The 18,719-nt window shown below is 35.7% G+C and overlaps 1 protein-coding gene across 6 annotated transcripts in view; it reads right to left on the bottom strand.

Annotated features, from left to right (window-relative positions):
• LOC121859996 (tetratricopeptide repeat protein 7B-like) overlaps positions 1–17,114 on the bottom strand; it is a 108,124-nt gene extending 91,010 nt beyond the window's left edge. For 2 of the 6 annotated variants that reach the window (XM_042357001.1, XM_042357004.1), the window contains exons 1-5: positions 16,938–17,114; positions 14,465–14,616; positions 12,798–12,803; positions 5,808–5,976; positions 5,185–5,214 (exon numbers count right to left, since the gene is read on the bottom strand). In XM_042357001.1, coding sequence (XP_042212935.1) covers positions 5,185–5,214; positions 5,808–5,976; positions 12,798–12,803; positions 14,465–14,616; positions 16,938–17,064 — 484 coding nt within the window. In that variant the 5' untranslated portion in view covers positions 17,065–17,114. The remainder of the gene's footprint in view (positions 1–5,184; positions 5,215–5,807; positions 5,977–12,797; positions 12,804–14,464; positions 14,617–16,937) is intronic. The other 4 variants (XM_042357006.1, XM_042357005.1, XM_042357002.1 and 1 more) reach the window with 4 other exon arrangements.
• Positions 17,115–18,719: the final 1,605 nt, after the last annotated feature.

Below are 18,719 nucleotides of genomic sequence, written 5' to 3'. Positions count from 1 at the left end.
TCTTTGGTCTAACCATGATGTCATGTTTCATCAAAATTTAGATTTATGCACAACACTGAGCTTTTTGTTTTGGTGTGATTGATGATGATGATAACAAAGTGGTTCCTAAATAATATGTAAGACAGGTGAAAAAAATGGCCTTTCATGTACATACAGTACTGGGTAAATAAAATAATCAACAAAATACCTTCATTCACATTGCCAAAAGATAATAAATATATTGTTACTGACACACATCTTCTGCATCACCTAACAAATCAAGTTATTAACAATGACACAAGTTAATACTGTATGTAAATATAATTAACAAAATGCTGTTCTGTAACTTCATTCACAATACCTGCATTACCTAGCAAGTCAAGCAGTTAGTGTCCTACAATCACAAAAAAAGTGAATTCTCATGAAAATACAGTACAGTATTTAACAAAATACCCTCATTCACATTACCAAACTCTTATAATATTATCTCAATGTATCTTAATATAACAGGCTAGTCAAGCAAGTTAATAACCTATCAGCAAACTTGATTCATGCCACAAAATGCAATATTATTTTATGAAACAAATTAAAAAGTCTACTTATTTGGAGACTATGTTATAATTCTTTTATCAATCAACACCCGAGATGCACTTACTGCTATGCATCATGCAGGAGTAGAGAGAAGCAGCTCCTCTCAGCACCTAACTTGTGGAACATCCTACAGTAGCGCTCTTTGATATTACAGTATTAATTCATTCTGTCTTTTGACAATATGATATAATTTATATTAAATATATCAAGGTATAATAATGCCTACCAAATACAACTGCATATACTGTAGTATTTATTATCACCCTATTATTATTTCTTACACTCTACCTTGATGGTTCTGTGACCTAGAATGTTTTACTAACAACTACATTACAAGATGCCTCATACTTATCTAAATTAACATCCACTCTCACACTCCTTCATTCCCAGTGTTCCACCAACCTTATCATGATGTACCCATCTTATTATTTCCAGTTACACCACTAAAATAATTACATGAATACAGATCAACCTACAAACTGAAAAACACATATACACATGCAAGCACACATATACTGTATGCATATGAATGTGCATTTTATGACAATACAATACAGTACTGCCTCCACATGAACGTATCACAGCCAGGGAGTGTATGAAGGCTCAGGTATAAGATGTGGCACTGTATAAATGGGCATGAAACAGACAAATTACCCTGTTTGCAATAAGATACAAACAATAAAGGAGGCAAACAGATATGCAGCTTTGTTGTGTAGCAACGACCGAATGACTTGGAGTGAACTACGGGGAACTGACAAACTGGGTAATCCACGGTTTCATGTCTAAGACTATGGTGCTGTGATGCCACATCTTGTACCCAAACCTTCACACACTCCCAGGCTGTAGTACGTCCATGTGGATGTAACTGTACATGTGCTCACAAAAATACAAGCTCACACACACACACCCCTCTCTCTCACTCATGAACACAAACTCACATATGCTTGCGAGTAATAAATTTGCTTTCCAATGATTTTCAAGTTAATTGCAAGAAACAACAATGAAGACTTTTTACTCCCATTTCTCAAGGGTTATGCTGAGAATTTTTGATTCATAAAAAGACAGTCCTGACACTGATACAGTTTATCTGAGAAGCCTCCTATAGTGACAGTTCTTTTAATTATTATACTACATGTAAATGAAACAAGAATTTGTTTAAGTTCCAATTTCCTTGCTTTCCTTTATGCAGCTGCCCTTTTGAGGTACAGTATCAAATATACATATATTGAACGTTTATGCCTCAAACTAAAGGACTTATTAAAGTGAAAACTTTATACATTTTACCTTTTTGGTTACACTTTGTTTACATTTTAGGTCACCTCATAAAATGTAATTCTCTCCATGAATGATAAAATGTAAATTGAGTAAAAAGGTTTTGTTTCTGACAAAATAATAGCAGATCCTAGATTTGGGATGTTCATGGCCTTGCTACCTCCTAACAGACCCATGTCAAGATGGCAATCACTGCTACTGGCATAAGTCTGTCCTTGTTTAACCTATCACTGATGGCCTTGAGAAAAAAAAAGCTAACACTGAAACCCCGTGTGACTCACGCTACCATGATTGTTAGTAAGCTGGATTCTCAGGTAATTACTGATGAAGACGTTCCCTAATTCAACATCACTGTCGTCCTCACTTCTGATCAACAGCATCAATATACCAAACATTCCTAAGTATGAAGTTTACTCGTATCTTGTTTAGCCTAAGTTTTTATTCCAACTTTTTAACTGAATTTTAAGATGGTCAGCAGAATATCCTAGAATTTTCAGACCAAAATCAACCTCCCCCACCTTCGAGTTATAAGCAGTACTGTACCACATTTATTGTACTTGAATACATACAACAAATACATAAACATACATTAACTTTATCCAACATAAAATACATCATACAATATACAACACATTTTCTACAAATGCAGTGCTAACAATTTTTTTGTGCATGACTGGCTGGTGAGCCCCTCAACTTTCAGGGAAAAGTTGCAAAAAGCATATAACCAAGAAAGAAGTTACGCCTCTGACATTTTAATTCTGTTGTCAACAGGATTGCAAGAAAATCAGAATTCTTCACGATCAAAATACTGCTAATTATGATACTTTAAAAAATACTTAAATACCAATACTTTATTATATTTCAGTCAAATTATCAATACATACAGTACAAATTTTCAGAACCAAATCGGTGGAGGAGGAGGTTGAGGTTATCTAGTGCATTGTGTGACCCTTTACAGGACACAAGACAGCCAATGTTGTGAAGCACCAAACACAGGACAGTTATACCACAAACTTTACCTAACAATCCAACTACAGAAGTTTTGGTTCAATATCGTTCGAAAAATAAACGGTTTAGTGGTCCTGTTTGTGGTATATTTTTAACACCGACTGTTTTGTCTATCGAATAAAAGTCTCATCTAAGTGCAAACTATCTAAACAATTCAATTTAAAAATACTGTACTACACAAACTATAAAAATAATTCTTTACTATATTAAATATTTCAATATCCTTACCAAATACACATATCCCCATTGTCTGCTATATCAACTACCATCAGATTTAATCAATATAATCCAAAAAAGTCTTTGTTAAGTTTCACTATTTGATGATCAGGACATTGATTCCTGCAAAGCAATCATTACTGATATTAAAAGAAAGCAAACGAATCATTGCTCTTTGTATCCTCCAGACACACAAAACTTATGGTAAAGACAAGTCATGCTGGACAATACTGATGACCTCTACGGAACTCTCTACAATATATACCTCGGCATTTCACTTCAACGTTTTGCAACAATTCATGCTGAAACTCCCTTGTACAACAGCAAGCAAATTTGCCGAGTCTTCCAGATGATACGAGCACACTACCACCTCATTTATAATAACTTTCCGATTTATAAGTCTGATTTATTTGAAACTGTATAATCCCATCACCCAAATAAACCACAATGGTAATGATTCTAAAATAAAAAAATATCCAAGGAACCAGAATCTTAATATTTACTCTGAATAATAATGGGAACATCTTACATCCAAAAATATAAAATCAGTGTTTTAAATATCAAGGAGCGGCACAACCAGAAAGTGAGTACAGGTACAGTTTATTGTTTGAGACCCATTTAATATCTATATTCCCTATTTTAAATCAGGTTTAGTTACTAACCATAATGAAATCCAAATACTGTACCCAGAGACCTATTAATAAGAATTTAGATAATGCAGTTAACACTACTTTATCCACCTACACCTTGAATTTCTAGATGTTTACTAAAGATCAATGTTTGGGATGTGAAGCTTCATTATCTAGTTAACAAGATCAGGTATACTTTTTTTTCTATATTCACAAGAGGATGGCACATGAGAAATAATATAAAAACACTCAAAACATGTCCTCAGCGCCTTCACAGTTCAAGATATCAACGATCTAACAATATTCCTCAAAGTCTTCACACCATCCTGAATACTGTAATGGTTTGGAACTCACGTAAGGACCCAGTAACAACTATCACAGGTGGATTCAATAAGAAACAAGAATGTGTAATGAAAGTGTTGACAGTCTCAGCATGTATACACCACAGAGTTTATCAAGAGATCAGAGAGAAGAAGAAAAATGGTGGAACAACATATACAGAACAGTGACAGAGAAAAAAAATATCTAATGGAGAAAGTATAGTGATACAAATTGCCAAGAATACTATCAACAATGGAAGAAAGAGCAGTAGAGTTTTACAATATCTATATACTGGTGGACTATGTACAGTACATCCATTACACACTGTGACTACTAGAACTAAGATACCTAAGATACCCCTGTACTATATCTACATCTCTGATAACTCCCCAGTAAAGGTTTGTCTTGCCCCCTTCTCTACCGTAAACAAAAGCCATAGAATTAATACATTTGTTGGGTGTAGTGTATGTAAGAATGTTTCAGTTAATGATAAAAACAAGAGACTAATACAGATTCCTATACTGTATGTCCATCCTAATGCTGGTCAAGTTAGGTGAGGCCTCTAATATCCTATTAATAAAAACTAAAACTTTCAACATACAGTATACAGTACATCCAAAGTAGGTCTTTTTTTGTTGGCTCATAGTCTACTTTTGTTGGCTCATAGTCTATTTTTGTTGCCTTATACAGTAGTCTACTTTTGTTGGCTCATAGTCTACAAATTCCAATGGTTATTCACACCTTTTTCAACAAGTCCCTTCATTAAAGTGAACCCAGACAAACCAAAATTTCCATAACTCTCTGAAGATATTGGTAATCAGAAAGGTACTAATCATTGCCATTAGTTTATCATAAAAATCAATCTCCAAAGAAAATATACATAAACTTAATGACTTCATACTGTAACTTGTTAGTTTAATAGTTGCTGTAACCATGATAATCAATCTAAATACAGTAGTCAGTACATCATTCAAAATATTATTCTGGTTCCTTGATTGAGTGATAGCGTACAGGTATCTATGGAAGACTTCCTTAACAAGGGATTACATGACGTCTTCTAAAAAGCACTCTTTGCTATTTGCCACACAGACTATCAGTACATCACATACACAGAAGAAGCTAGAACATAAGCTAGTTTAATATATTCTCTCTCCAAAATGATACTTGCTGTTTCTGGGTTGAGGCGCCGAGCATAGTCCTGAAGAGATGACGGAAATTATCAAGAAACAATAGATGACTAACTTTCTTTCAGTACAGTACATATAAAATTGAGATAAAAGTCACAAAAGCAAAAGGTCAGGGATTAGCTGCATTCTAAATAACAAAATGTCGATGGTTTTCTGAAAATTTTCATCATAATATGTAAAATAAGAGGTTAAATACTCATAATTACTGGAAAAATAAAAAGAATTGCTATCAAAATACTGTACAGTACTGGGATATGCAAACATATTACAGAAAAATACCGGTACAGTATGCCAAAATTCCATGAACGTTAATGACAACAAAAACACAAGTTAGATACACTTCCACTTGCACAGGATATTCATTCTAGGTAGGCAAATGTGCTAAGTACATCAGACATGTGCATGCTGCTATATATCTCACATTCCATTTGTTAATAAATTAAAATTACTTTACAGTATACATGAATATCTTCTGCATGAAGGTCCTAAAGGAATGCTATGAAATTAATTCCTTACTAGTCAATCCATTAACCATCAAATAACATGGAATATTAAGCCTGACAGCAGCAATAACACAAAACAATTTATGAGCGGTGTGTCCCACCCTTTATTGCGTAGGACTCGGCCACAATTCTGAGCGACCTGGTGGGGAGGGCCTTCTCTGTCAGCTGGTCAAGGCCCGCGGCTGCGAGTCGACCCAGAGCACCTTCATAGTCTCCCATGGCATACTCCAGCTTGGAGAGCAGCAGCAGGGCATCTAGAGACACCTCCAGCTACCACCATTGTGAGAAAGAAAATTATTTAATGACAATCTAAATTATTTCTCTATTTTCTTTATAAATTAAGAATGATTACTGAATATGAATAATTTTGGGAAAGAAAAACTTGAGGCTGTAGATAAGAAAATAATGTACACAGATGCAGATGTTTTAAGCTGTGTTAATACCAATGAGCAAAAACGTCAGTAACTGCATCCTTGAAGAGATTCTGCAGTAACAAGTACAATACCACTTTACTGAAGGACAACATGACACTGACTGTACATTATAAAAACACCCTAGACAGTATGCTTAACATTATTAGCATAAAAATAGTTACACTGATTTAAAACAAATCAACGGTGTCCTCTTATTGTAGCCCAGTACTAAAATTTTCCCACAAAAGCTGTGTCAAGAACAATAAGGTCCATACAACTTACTCTCCATGACATTCAAGTCCCAAGTCATTTCAGTAACTATACAGTACTGTGGATAGTGAAAGGTGTGATTCAAAATATGACCTTTTCTAAGCATTAAATTACAGTCTTACATTTTACAAAAAAAAATTTCTTTGAATATATAAAAACTTTGAATGTGCATGAGTGGATTAGGTTTCCTCTGTACAGTACTGTGTTGCATTATCATCAGATCAACCTAAACTACTGGAACACAATATCAATATCTCATATAGATTATTCAGGAAATAGGCTAAGAAATTACACAACAATGATTATTTAATAGTTTTGGAAAAATTAGAAGCAAGGAAATTTTTGAGGGATGACAATAGTTAGAAGTCAATGTCTTTCAGTTATGTCTGACTGTGACAGCCAAGACTAACCAGTGCCCAGAAAACTGTACTTCCAAATATCCTAAGTGCTAGTCTTGAACTTACTGTGATACCCAACAACAACAAGAGGAACAATTACAATACAGAGCACAGCTTATTTTCTTCTACCCAAAGTACAGTACAGTACAGTACAGTATATATTTACTGCTGCACCAAGTACTGTACGCAATAAAGTATCCCACAAATTTACCAGAAGCAGCGGTGCTATGACGTAGCCACAGGTGAACTAGAGTCATACAACATCTATTTCACAAGATGATCACACACATTAGGCATACAAACGTACATCAAATATAAGTGAAAGCCATGCATGACTTAACCTGTTCACAATACTACCTCTAGGTTGGTAAGACTGAGTTATTTTTTCTCAATTTGTCATTCCTTATCAAAAGCTTATTGTTTTACCTACAAACACCTGCATGGATTAATAGTGTACATTTTAGTTTATTAGTAAGAGAAATATTAACCAACTCTGCTTTACCCCCACCTTACCGCCTGCCTGGGTGGATCTAACACATGTATGATGATAATACTGTACTGTACTACATATTCAACTGAACTTCTAGAGCAAGCCGTTGTAACAAAGGGGCTAAGCAAGTTTTGCAAGACTGGCACCGATTGAATACAAGTTAGGAAAAAAATCCAGTCAATTCTAATGATGACAACAAAATAACCCAATTAAATGAACAGCATCTTAATATAAGTCAGCTTTTCGTGCAGGAAATAGAAATTTATTACCGGTACAGTACAGTATACATGCTGATGGTGTAGTTGGCCTCACACTAATAGTTTCACTGTTATTTTCAGATTCCATATTGATCTAAATTCCTCCCCCACATCCTTACTTCTCACTGTGTTCTCTCTATCTCTCATTCTGCTGCTGCTGCCACTGTAAATAGTAATGAACAGTACCTGGATACAGATACGATACTACCAAATAATCTTCGTCTAAAAATGTTCAGCATTATTATTTCTTAAATGAGAAAGCAGAAGGTGACTATTTCATTCACTCAACAACCAAACTAACAAATACAGTACAACTTAAATGTGAACTCCGGAGTAAATTCTGTTAAGTTCCCCAAACCATTATTTTGTAAGTATTGTTGATATTTTTCATGAACTAATTGAAAACTTAAAATACTGTATCTTCATTGTAGTGCAGCACACTTACTTACAATATGAAACTAATTTAAAATAAGCACCTGGAAACAATTTCTGTATTTCTAACTTTTAGGAATGTCACCAGATGGCCTGTGCCCATATTCTCCAATCTGATCCATAGTAAATAAAAACCCCAGTAAAGTTGTTGCATTATACTAGTGTTTAAAGTTAAAATTTTGTTTCATTAGCTTTATACGATGTACGGGTAGATATATTTTTCTTACTCTCCCAAGTTTTTTCATTTAATACAGGTTGGCCACAAACAAAGTAAATAATGTAGTACTAGTTTATGCTGTATGGGAATTTAACAGTATGCATTTTTACAATCTAAAAATAACCCAGGGGGAAAAAGAACTGTATTGACCTTAAACACGCATCCTTATACTGCTGAGGAACCACTTTCCCCCACCACCTGTGATCACCACATTTATTTAGTGCTTCCAAGTGCTTAATTTTGTAAAGGATATTTACAAAAACATAATGAATTGGCTATTTTCATTTACTGGCATCATTATAACTTTGCTTTTACTCAAGCCTTTTCCCACTTAATGCAGTGACCTGAATTAAGAGCACATACGTACATGCAAACACCTTTCCTCTTCATTCATTCATACTAGTGTAACATTTGGGTTTATATACAGTATCTGGTTTACCCCTGTCATGTATGTAACATAACCTAGCATCATCCACCAGCAACACAACAGACTCCAAACATCACATGACACTGCGCTCTCCAGTCATTACTGCCCCCCCCTATATAATATTTGCTCAACCCTTCTATTTTACATACAGTACACTCTTATAATTCTCTTATAATTTTGGTAACTGGTATGACCAACAGGAAATTAATTAATAAAGTTCACTACAGGCAACCCTTCGCACACCAAAATTATGTATCTTGAATGCAAATTTCCCACTGACTTTCGTTCCTGTATACACCAGTGAAGATATGTTCCTAAGAAAAAATTCTACCACAAAACTTATATAAAATGATATGTAAGACAATTTTTAGCCAATAAAACATTTTCAATGAAGCATTTCAGTCAGGCCCTTGTGTGGCACAACTGATAGTGCAGTAAAGTCTGAAGGGAGGAGAAGGAGGGGGTTGGGGGAAGGGAGGCAGAGTGAAGAGAGGAAAATTAGGTGTAGTACTGTATAGGGATGGGAGAGACGGGAAGGCAAGGAAGGATTGTGCTCAACAAAGATTGCTCTCATTCTCTCACTTTAGACTTTTACAGTACTGTACTGTGCCATCTGTTGTGCCACACATGAACCTGACTGAAATGCTTCACTGAAAATGTTTTATTGGCTTCAGGTTCAGTATAGAGCAAGGAGAGGGGGTGCCGGTTTTGTTGGTGACTGTCCCTATATACAGTACAGTACTGTATTCATATTCAATTTTCACCAGACAGTATATTTTATAAAATATTAAACTGTAGGTCTTATAGATCCTTTCATCGAGGTCAGACACAACAGAATTCGTTATTAAAGATGCACACATTTTGTTCATTATAATACTGCAGTGTCAAGTACAGTACTCTACAGTACTATGAACATACATAAATCCTGAAAGTTTAAATATTTGTGAGCATAAACATTTTGCCAGGATGCAACTGTAACGACGATCTTTCACCCACAGAAGCATAAGCTTTTTGAGAAAAAATGCTCTAGTGCACACTAAGCATTAACATATGACAAAAGCAAGAATATCGTGTTCACAAACCGCCCATAATAATTCAAACAATCTGACGAACAAAAGCCAACTCGTATCTGAGGTATATGGAAATTAGGAGTGAAACTAGTCACACTATTTTTGCAAACTGTAGTTACAGAACATCAAAGGTGTTATGTTATGGTAACTTACTAAATAACAACAACTATTGTACTACAGTATAGCTCATAAGGCCCAGCTCCCCAGGTCTACAGGTGATGCTAAATCTTCCATTACTTACTGATAACCCAGAGCCTTCTTGGACTAATCAATGTCCAATAAAAATCTCAATTCTAGTGGAAATATGATGATGTATTGATAAAATTAAACAAAAAATTGTACCAACATTAGATAACAATCGTCAAGTAAGATGATATCAAAATTTCAGCTCCTGCTCCATTGGCTTGTAACTTTCAAGAGGTGCAACACGTATATAAGTGATGGTGCAACAATTATATCTACACATTAATAGAAATGAAAAGCAGTACTAAATTCCTCTTTGATACTGAATGTGACATTGACAAAATATATCGAGAGGAAAACTCATTCTTCATAATAACAGATGGGTCATCAAACTCATCACGGATTTTTAAAGTCAGTTCTGTACTTGGGAGACCAGAAGGTGGCCAGTGTTATCAAAATACCACAGGCTAGATTGTCTAATTATTTTTAAACAGATCCAAATCTAACCTAACAATGAAAAGTGAAGTTGGTTAGGTTAGGATTGGTTCAGTTGATTCATGTAGCCTGAAAAAGAAAGGTCTGCAGTTTTGTAAGTGGTATTTTTTTACACTGACCATTTTGCAGGAATACCAGTACAGTAATACAAATTCTGACTAATAAGAGAATTAAATAACAAGAGGGACTGACATAGGGATTCTACTTCATAACCAACTGGAGTGACCTGCAAGATCTATACTCTTAAATACCCTTTAAATGACGGGGTCTATTGCTTAATGACAGGATATATTATCTAAGCAAAAACACAAACACACACACAGAAAAGGGCCTGCAGAATCATGCTCGGCGCAGAATACTCTGGCTACACCAACGCTCTCTCCACCCTGGAAATGCCATCCCTCAGTGACCTCCACCACCAAGCACTGGAAAGGTTTGGCAGCCAACTAATGCACCACCCTCGTCATCACCACCTCCTGCCACTGGCAACCCCCCGCCCACCTCCCGCAGTCCGCCACTACAACAAAATTCAGCCCATAATAGCCCACACCAATAGATATAAGAATAGCGCCATCCCATCTATTGTTAAAATAATAAACAACTCCTGATTTATGTTCTGTACAGCCTTGTAAATGTATTCAATGCATATTATATCATTATGTCTAAATCAAATGTAAGTCTGTATATTTTCAGCCACCGGCTGCAACTCTATTGATAAACCGTTTATCTCACTCACACGCATGCATGCATGCATGCACGCACATGAAATGTTTTTAGATTAAATAGCAATTTTTATCCAGATGGCTCAGGGTTGAGAAAAACCATTTGAAACAATGGCTGACTTAGGTCCAATGAAGATTCAGGTTAAGAGATAAAACTCCTTTGACTGTAGTAACAAACAAGCTTCAAACCCTCTTCTTCAGTTTTATAAAGAAGTTCTCTCAGTTTCTGCCCACTTGTGATCCTGCCAAGGGAGGAAGGAGGAAACTAGGCCAATCTTCTTTTCTTCAGTCATCAAATGGTATTTCTTAGGACAATTCTTAAATTATGACTTATGGGTCATTGCAACAAGCCTGTGAGACTCTTAACCAGTTAGGAGATGGTTTGTGGAGGTCCCCTGGCACTAAAGATAGTGTAAGAGTCAATCAGGGATTACAATTTTTCGAACAGATTGTGCTGATCTTATTTATTTCCAAAAGCCATACAGTTTGGATTGTCAGGCTCTTCATTAAGATACTTAAAGACAAAAACTTTAGCTGAGGAACACCACTCGCTTCTTTCCAGTATTTATTTGAAAGATAATCCTCATCAACAAGCCACAGACAAGGCAAAATTTCTTCAATCATGTACTACAGGATTGTAATGAAGATATTTTATTTAACTCATTAATAACACAGGATCAATGTATTTTAAAGGCATATAACAAAAGCAAATTAAGTCTCTCTTCATATGGTTCTGTCTCTTTACTCTTACTGTTACAATATAACATGCCTATGAACCACTTGAAGTCATGTTTTCCTATCATTCACACATTCACCTCAACCTTAAACTGGAGCAGTGTGTATTCTTAAAATTTTTCCTCCATGGAAAGTTGCAGAACATATAGAGCTAAAGGTATGTGTTTATGATTTGGAATCGAGTAGGATACCTAGAAGGTTTGTATAGAAATTTTCTCTTATGGTTAAAAAACATATGAAACACTTCAGCTTCTGTGTTCAAATTGTTTCAACCTCGACCTAAATCATCACTAGACCAAAGTAGACCAGTGGTTCAAATTTAATCCATCCAACCCAGAACCATCTAGGTGAAAAATGTTGTTCCAATAGAAAACGTGTTCTAACATTTAGCCTGAACAGTGTATCCTGCCATTACACAATAGGCCTCCTGGATTTAACGCTGGTCACTAGGGGGTGTTTGGTGGTACGGATCTCACAGGTTACCCACAATAACCCGTTGGTCAAAAAATTGCAATGACATCCTTGAACAGTATTTTCTAATGTACAAAAACAATAATGACCAAAAAGTAGAATAAAAAAGATTAATGGTACAACATAAAAAACAGATCTGACAATAATGACCGACATTAAACAAATTATTAGGGAAATTAAAAGAAATAATGGACATTTAATCCTAACCAATGATGTCAGAGGCAACTATCTATTAACTAAGAAGCCCCGATGCTCTGACTCACTGATTCTCTGATGAAACATCCATATAACAATTTACTGAACTATTATACTGTACTACTTTTGTCAATTTGATCACTTTATCATAAGAGGAATATGGATACAATGATGGCTTTTCTAGGACCAAATACTGTATACATTTTCAACCAAAAATACTAATACTGCACTTGTGATTAAAGGTTAATACCATAACAATCATTACTTTGATATCAAACTGAAATACGAGGCTGGTGACAGCTCCATCTTATCTTACCTCTCCCTGTTGAAGGAAATGATTTAAACATGAATATGTGTTCACATTAAGACTCATCTACTTATTTACAAGAAAAAATAAATGATACTGTAGTCAATTCTGCCAACATCTTTTTTAATGCATGACTTAATAGTCTGCTAAGTACTTTCTACACAAGAATGAACAAGTAACATATAATAATGATGCCAGTTAAACAAACACATGATCATTTATCACCGACTGCAATGCAACAGTGCACATTTAAACAAGAGAGAAAATACAGAGTTTGAGTCAGGAGTGGAAAGAAAATGTGATCCTTTACACCGCACTAGCAGGTACTGACTCCTGCTCCTAAGTGGGTGACTTACAATTTCCCATCATAGATCAACAACAAATTGCAAACCAGACAATGCTGACTGTAATGAATCAGAGTCAAAGTGGACTATATTTCCTAGAACATGTTTATGGGTCAAGAATTCTGGAACTTGAAGCTTGAAAACCTTACACTGTACAGGTATATTTGAACTCACATTTACATTCATGAACATAGTGACTACACGCTCATATCTTATCCCAAATGGCTGATAATTAGGAGTTTAAAAATGAAATACCATAAGTAGAGACTGAGACACGTTCTAATTTATATCAAGACACAAGCAGAGATTTCATGAGCTGACTGACCTATGCCACGAATAAAGAAACATCAGTACATTAAAAGGCACAGTTTTCATAAATCTGACATGTACCGTAATAACTAAAAGAATAAATAAGCTATTCTGTTCAAGAATTAATATTAAAAAAAATAATAATAACATACTCATAATAATCTTTTGAAGTTTAAAGCATCAATTACTTTGGTTTAAGTTTAATTCTTAAACATAAATACTGTAATTGCTTGTATGATCCACTGTGCTAAACCTTATTTTCATTTTTTTATGATTGGTTTATTAAATACAGTAATGACAATATAACACAAAATTCATCCCTACTGTATTTGGACCTAGAGCACTCACACACACACTCCCTTGATGATGTCTCTTCGTAAATTAGTTATCTTCACTGCCTACTGTCTGCCGATGAGTTACAACTGCCACATTATTCACCACAACATCACCACTTTATTTCATCGCCCATTCAGATATATCACAACTTAGCATGACGAATATTATCCTAAGCATGATTCTAATTATACAGTAGTTCTTAATTGTACTTACTTTAATTCTGGATAAAGGCTCTGAATTTTCCTCTCTGATGCTATTTCAACACCATAATGGCTCATACAACAATCAATGTTCTATAGCCAAACATGATATTTTATCCTACCCAAAGCTTGTCTAGTCTTTTCTTAGTCAATTGGAGAATACAGTACCAGACGAATTAGTGCCTAGTTTTGTGTGATGAACTGAATCTTCAGCAAACACACACACATACACACACAAGAATACAAATATATCTACTTCAGTCATCACCTTTGTCATGATGAAAAATAGTTGATGTTAAAAGAATACCTTGAAAAGGACTGAACACCATTTAGTATTCTTCAAGTGAAAAACACCATCCAAACCTATTCTGAACTGGTAGATTTGGTTAGATTAGGTTCATCTGTTTCATAAAAAGTTAATACAAGATGGGTTAGTAATATTGCTGTCAGTACACAGAGAAATTTTAAGATTTATTTCCCATCTCACCTTCTTGGCTGGCTCTCCAATACACATGTGCAGGTACCTCCGTGCCTCAGCCAGACCATTCTTAGCTTTGGGGATATTGCTCTCTGTGGGTGGGTGTTCCTCCAAGTATGATTCAAGTTTTCCTTCTCCAATGAGGAAGTTTGCTAAGGTCTCTGGAAGAAAAAAATCAATATATCAATTCAATTTTATGTGATTCCATTAACCTATTACAATCTGAGTTACCCTCCCAAATTAATAAGGTTTACTTGAGTTAGAAAAATATGCATATGATTTTTTAAGACTGAAAATAACAAATCTAATAAATACAGGTACAGTATAACCTTTTCAGCAACTGATAAAAGAAATTTATAATTTTTGTATAGGCACTGTACAGTACTGTATAAGTGAAGTTTTGCGGAACCTCTTTATTACTGGAGTTTACAGGATGAAACATCACTCATAGGTCTGATGTTTTCTGATTTATTATACAACTGGAGAGTCATTTTCACCATGAAAAGGTTGAGCTAACTCATATTCATGTTGTTGGTGGGGCAGTAGGAGTGAGCTTGTCTCTCACCACTGTGGCAAGAGGTTCAAATCCTCTGGTCGGATGAGAGTAAAATAGGGTCCCTATGAGAATGTAATGCGGCAATTTCACAAATTAAGTTTTTTCCTGGCCATTTTCACTGTTTATCCCATACATTTTATTAAATCTTATGTATCACTGTACAGTACCTTAAATTATGCACAAAGTTAAATTACTAATTTGACAAACTTTCTTATCTGATAAAACTTGTTATTATTGTACAGTACAGCCAAAAAAACCCCAAATACTCCATAGCATTTCCCTCTGAAATTTGTAGTTTTTAAGTTATTTTCACATTTTTCATGAAGAGAGCACAAGTTCGCAGAGATATGCATTGTTTACTTCTTACTCAGCCAATCAGCGGACGTGTCGATGTCACGTGATACTCGTGTGCATGAAATTATTGTGCTTCGTTGGAAATTTGTATTTTTCGAGTTTTGTCTTGTTGGGTTAGTTTAGGTTTACACATCAGGGGGTTAGGTCCTTGTGGTTTCTCTCCGTTAGCCAGAACAATTGGTGCAGAGCCCTTCACGGAATGAGAGATTTCCGGGTAACGAGACGGCTCTCGTGCACCTGGAAAAATATCACTCATCCCCGGAATTTTCAGGGGAGTGGAAAAATATTCTTGTTAGTTCCAGAAATTGCCCATTACATCATCTCTCGAACCCGGAAAAATATTTCCCATCCCTGGAATTTTCCTGGTACCGGAAATTTTTTCTCAGAATTTACGGAAAATGCACTCGAATTTCATCTCTCAAACTTGGAAAAAAAACTCCCTCGTCCCCAAAATGTTCTGGGTATCGGGAAAATTTTCTAGGAATTTTCCAAGAAAATTTCAATTCCCGGAGAGTTCCGGGTTTGAGGGATTCCGGCTAACAGAGATATTACTACTGTATACTGATATTGGAGTCATTGGGTTTTGTTTCGGCAGTTTTTTTGCATGCTTTTACCCCACAATTTCCCTCTTCAAAGCCCTTCCCACATTGTGTGATCAAAATTGCATTTCCTTAAGTGAAATCAAACAATATATATACTGTACAGTATATATATATATATATATATATATATATATATATATATATATATATATATATATATATATATATATATATATATATATATATATATATATATATATATATATATATATATATATATATGCTGATAACCACAAGGAAAGAAGAAAACACGAAGTTCCCAAGCGCTTTCGTGTAATTCACATCTTCAGGGGTGAGTACAGAAAAAACATGCGTATAGGAGTGGCCACTCCACCACTTAATTTCTAAACATTGTTGAAGTATTTTCTTTGAGAAAACCTTCCATAAGTTGTTCATTCTCATGAGTCAGTGTTCTAACATATTACCGTTCTGTCACACAAATGGGATCACCAGAAGATCTTAGTTCACCTAAATAATAGGCACTATAACACCATTTGGAGGGTTAGGTTAGGTTAGGTTAGGTTAGCCTTTAGGAGAAATAAACGGGTGGAGATTCTTTTGGTGATCCCATAAATGTTTTAAATTTTAGGATTTCCATATTCTATCTTCGCCAAAACTTTTACAACACATCAATTAAAATAATCAACTGAACCAACAACCTAAACTTACGTAATGAAAAAGATAAACTATATTTCAGTAGTAGTGCAGATTCAAGTACTCCATGTTAACTATTACTTTATAAGCTATCACCATATTTGTTATATATTTATTCGAATTCTAGGTATTATGTAATGCAAGAAAAAGAGTCTTGGCCTCTGCTGGAGTAGTCTCAGTGACGGGCTACCATCAGAGGGGGAGTATAGCCTTGGCCTCTGCTGGAGTAGTCTCAGTGACGGGCTACCATCAGAGGGGGAGTATAGCCTTGGCCTGGGTTTAGCTCGTCGTCACCTTCTACTTCCACCCCACTTACCTAAACCAGGTTGATTCCTTGCCTTCAGGTGTTCCGCTAATTCTATAACCTTCTTCCAGTTTGACTCTTCTCTGCTCCTCTCTATCTCTGTCTCTAAACACTTGGCCCTGTTGGTCTTCCCGGACATCTTGGCAGCTGCAGACGACAGCTGATTGTGTTCGAGTCTCAACTTTTGTTTACATTATCAGTCCAAGTTTATATGCAAAATAGTTTATATTATTTCTTTTCAGTCTAACCATTAAATTAGTTTAGAGAAAAATTAATTAAATAGATCTATAACTTTTAATATATTTTCCTATCGCCTATATATGGTTCAAACATTTTTTTTGATATAGGATATACAAGTTCTGCTGGGTTGATGTTATAATGTATTATGGCGTTTATAATGCTCATGCTAGGTTAGTAAGTAATTAACACTATTATTTAACATAAAAGAATATTAGATATAAACCTCTTGTTGGATTAAGTTGGGGAGTAATAGTGTTGTGCCGCTAGTATTCTTATGTACTTGCGTTCATTATTAATGGGGTTTATTTTCAAAGGGCATTTACTTTCACTGGCGTTCATCTGTACTGGCGATAGTTTTTAGTGTCGTTTATTTTCACTGGCATTCATCTTTAGTAGCGTTCAATTTCACTGGCGATCATTTGCATTGACGTTTATTTTCACTGGCTCTCAATTTTACTGGCGATCATTTTCATTGGGGTTTATTTTAACTGGCATTCGTCTTTACTGGCGTTCATTCATACTGGCGTTCATCTTCACCGGCGTTCATCTTCACTGGCGTTTATTTTCACTGGCGTTCATTTCTATTGGCGTTCAACTTCAATGACGTTCATCTTTACTGGCGTGCACACTCTTTACATTCACAGCCGTTCACTCTTTTGCTTTGTCTATTTAGTGTGTGTGGAGGCGGGACATCGGAGGAACAGAGACCCTTTATTTGTTCATCTTATTAACGCGGAGAAATCACAATGGTCGCACACAATTGTAAAACACCGAGGAAGGAGGATTACGTCTCTCGAGGCAGAATAAACAAGTGTGGGTTAAGAAAAACGGGTCACGTGGAGGACAAACAAGAGGGGTCAGATGGAGTCAACTGGCTGAAAAAGAGGGCTACTTATCACCCCTCCTCCCTCCCTGCCACATACATACATACATGCTAACATTCTTTATTTTACCTTCTCCAGCCTTTTCACCAGCTCCCCGTATTTAGCTATAACTGGAGTATGGTCTTTTGTGGATATTTGGGCAGCTGCTGTGTGTAGACATTCCAGGAGGTACACCCACAGTCTCGCTATGAGTCCTCGTCCGGCGAATACTTGACAACTTTATTTTAAAAAGGAGCTTCTGTGGGTAACACGAAGGCATGTATGGTGGGCAAGAAACACTGGGGTATCGATGGGCTTCATGCCTGGTCGACGTCGAGGAATTTAGATTAGTGGGGCAGCGAGTGTCCTGGAGTTGTACGCGGCAGACACCACTTACACGGCTCCTCCCAGGTATGGAGTGAAGAAGAATTTAACGCCCAGAGAGATAATTCAGAAGTTAAACATGACGACAGACGTAGCCACGGGGCCCCACTGAGCCACATAGCTGTAGACTATTGCTGCCATTGTGACTTAAATGATCCCTTTTGTATTCTCAACTCAATGGAAGATGTCCTAAGGCAATTGTATAATTTTATCTTTGTCTTATACTGCATTAGCAATACATTATTATGAGATAATCCAGAGGGAGACTATTTTTTGTTTTGCTCTTAGCTTTGACATAATTAACACT

This window comes from Homarus americanus, unplaced genomic scaffold (assembly GCF_018991925.1).
Source record: "Homarus americanus isolate GMGI-L3 unplaced genomic scaffold, GMGI_Hamer_2.0 scaffold38393, whole genome shotgun sequence".
In the NCBI taxonomy this organism is placed as follows: domain Eukaryota; kingdom Metazoa; phylum Arthropoda; class Malacostraca; order Decapoda; family Nephropidae; genus Homarus; species Homarus americanus.
This window is presented reverse-complemented; position numbering and strand designations above follow the sequence as displayed.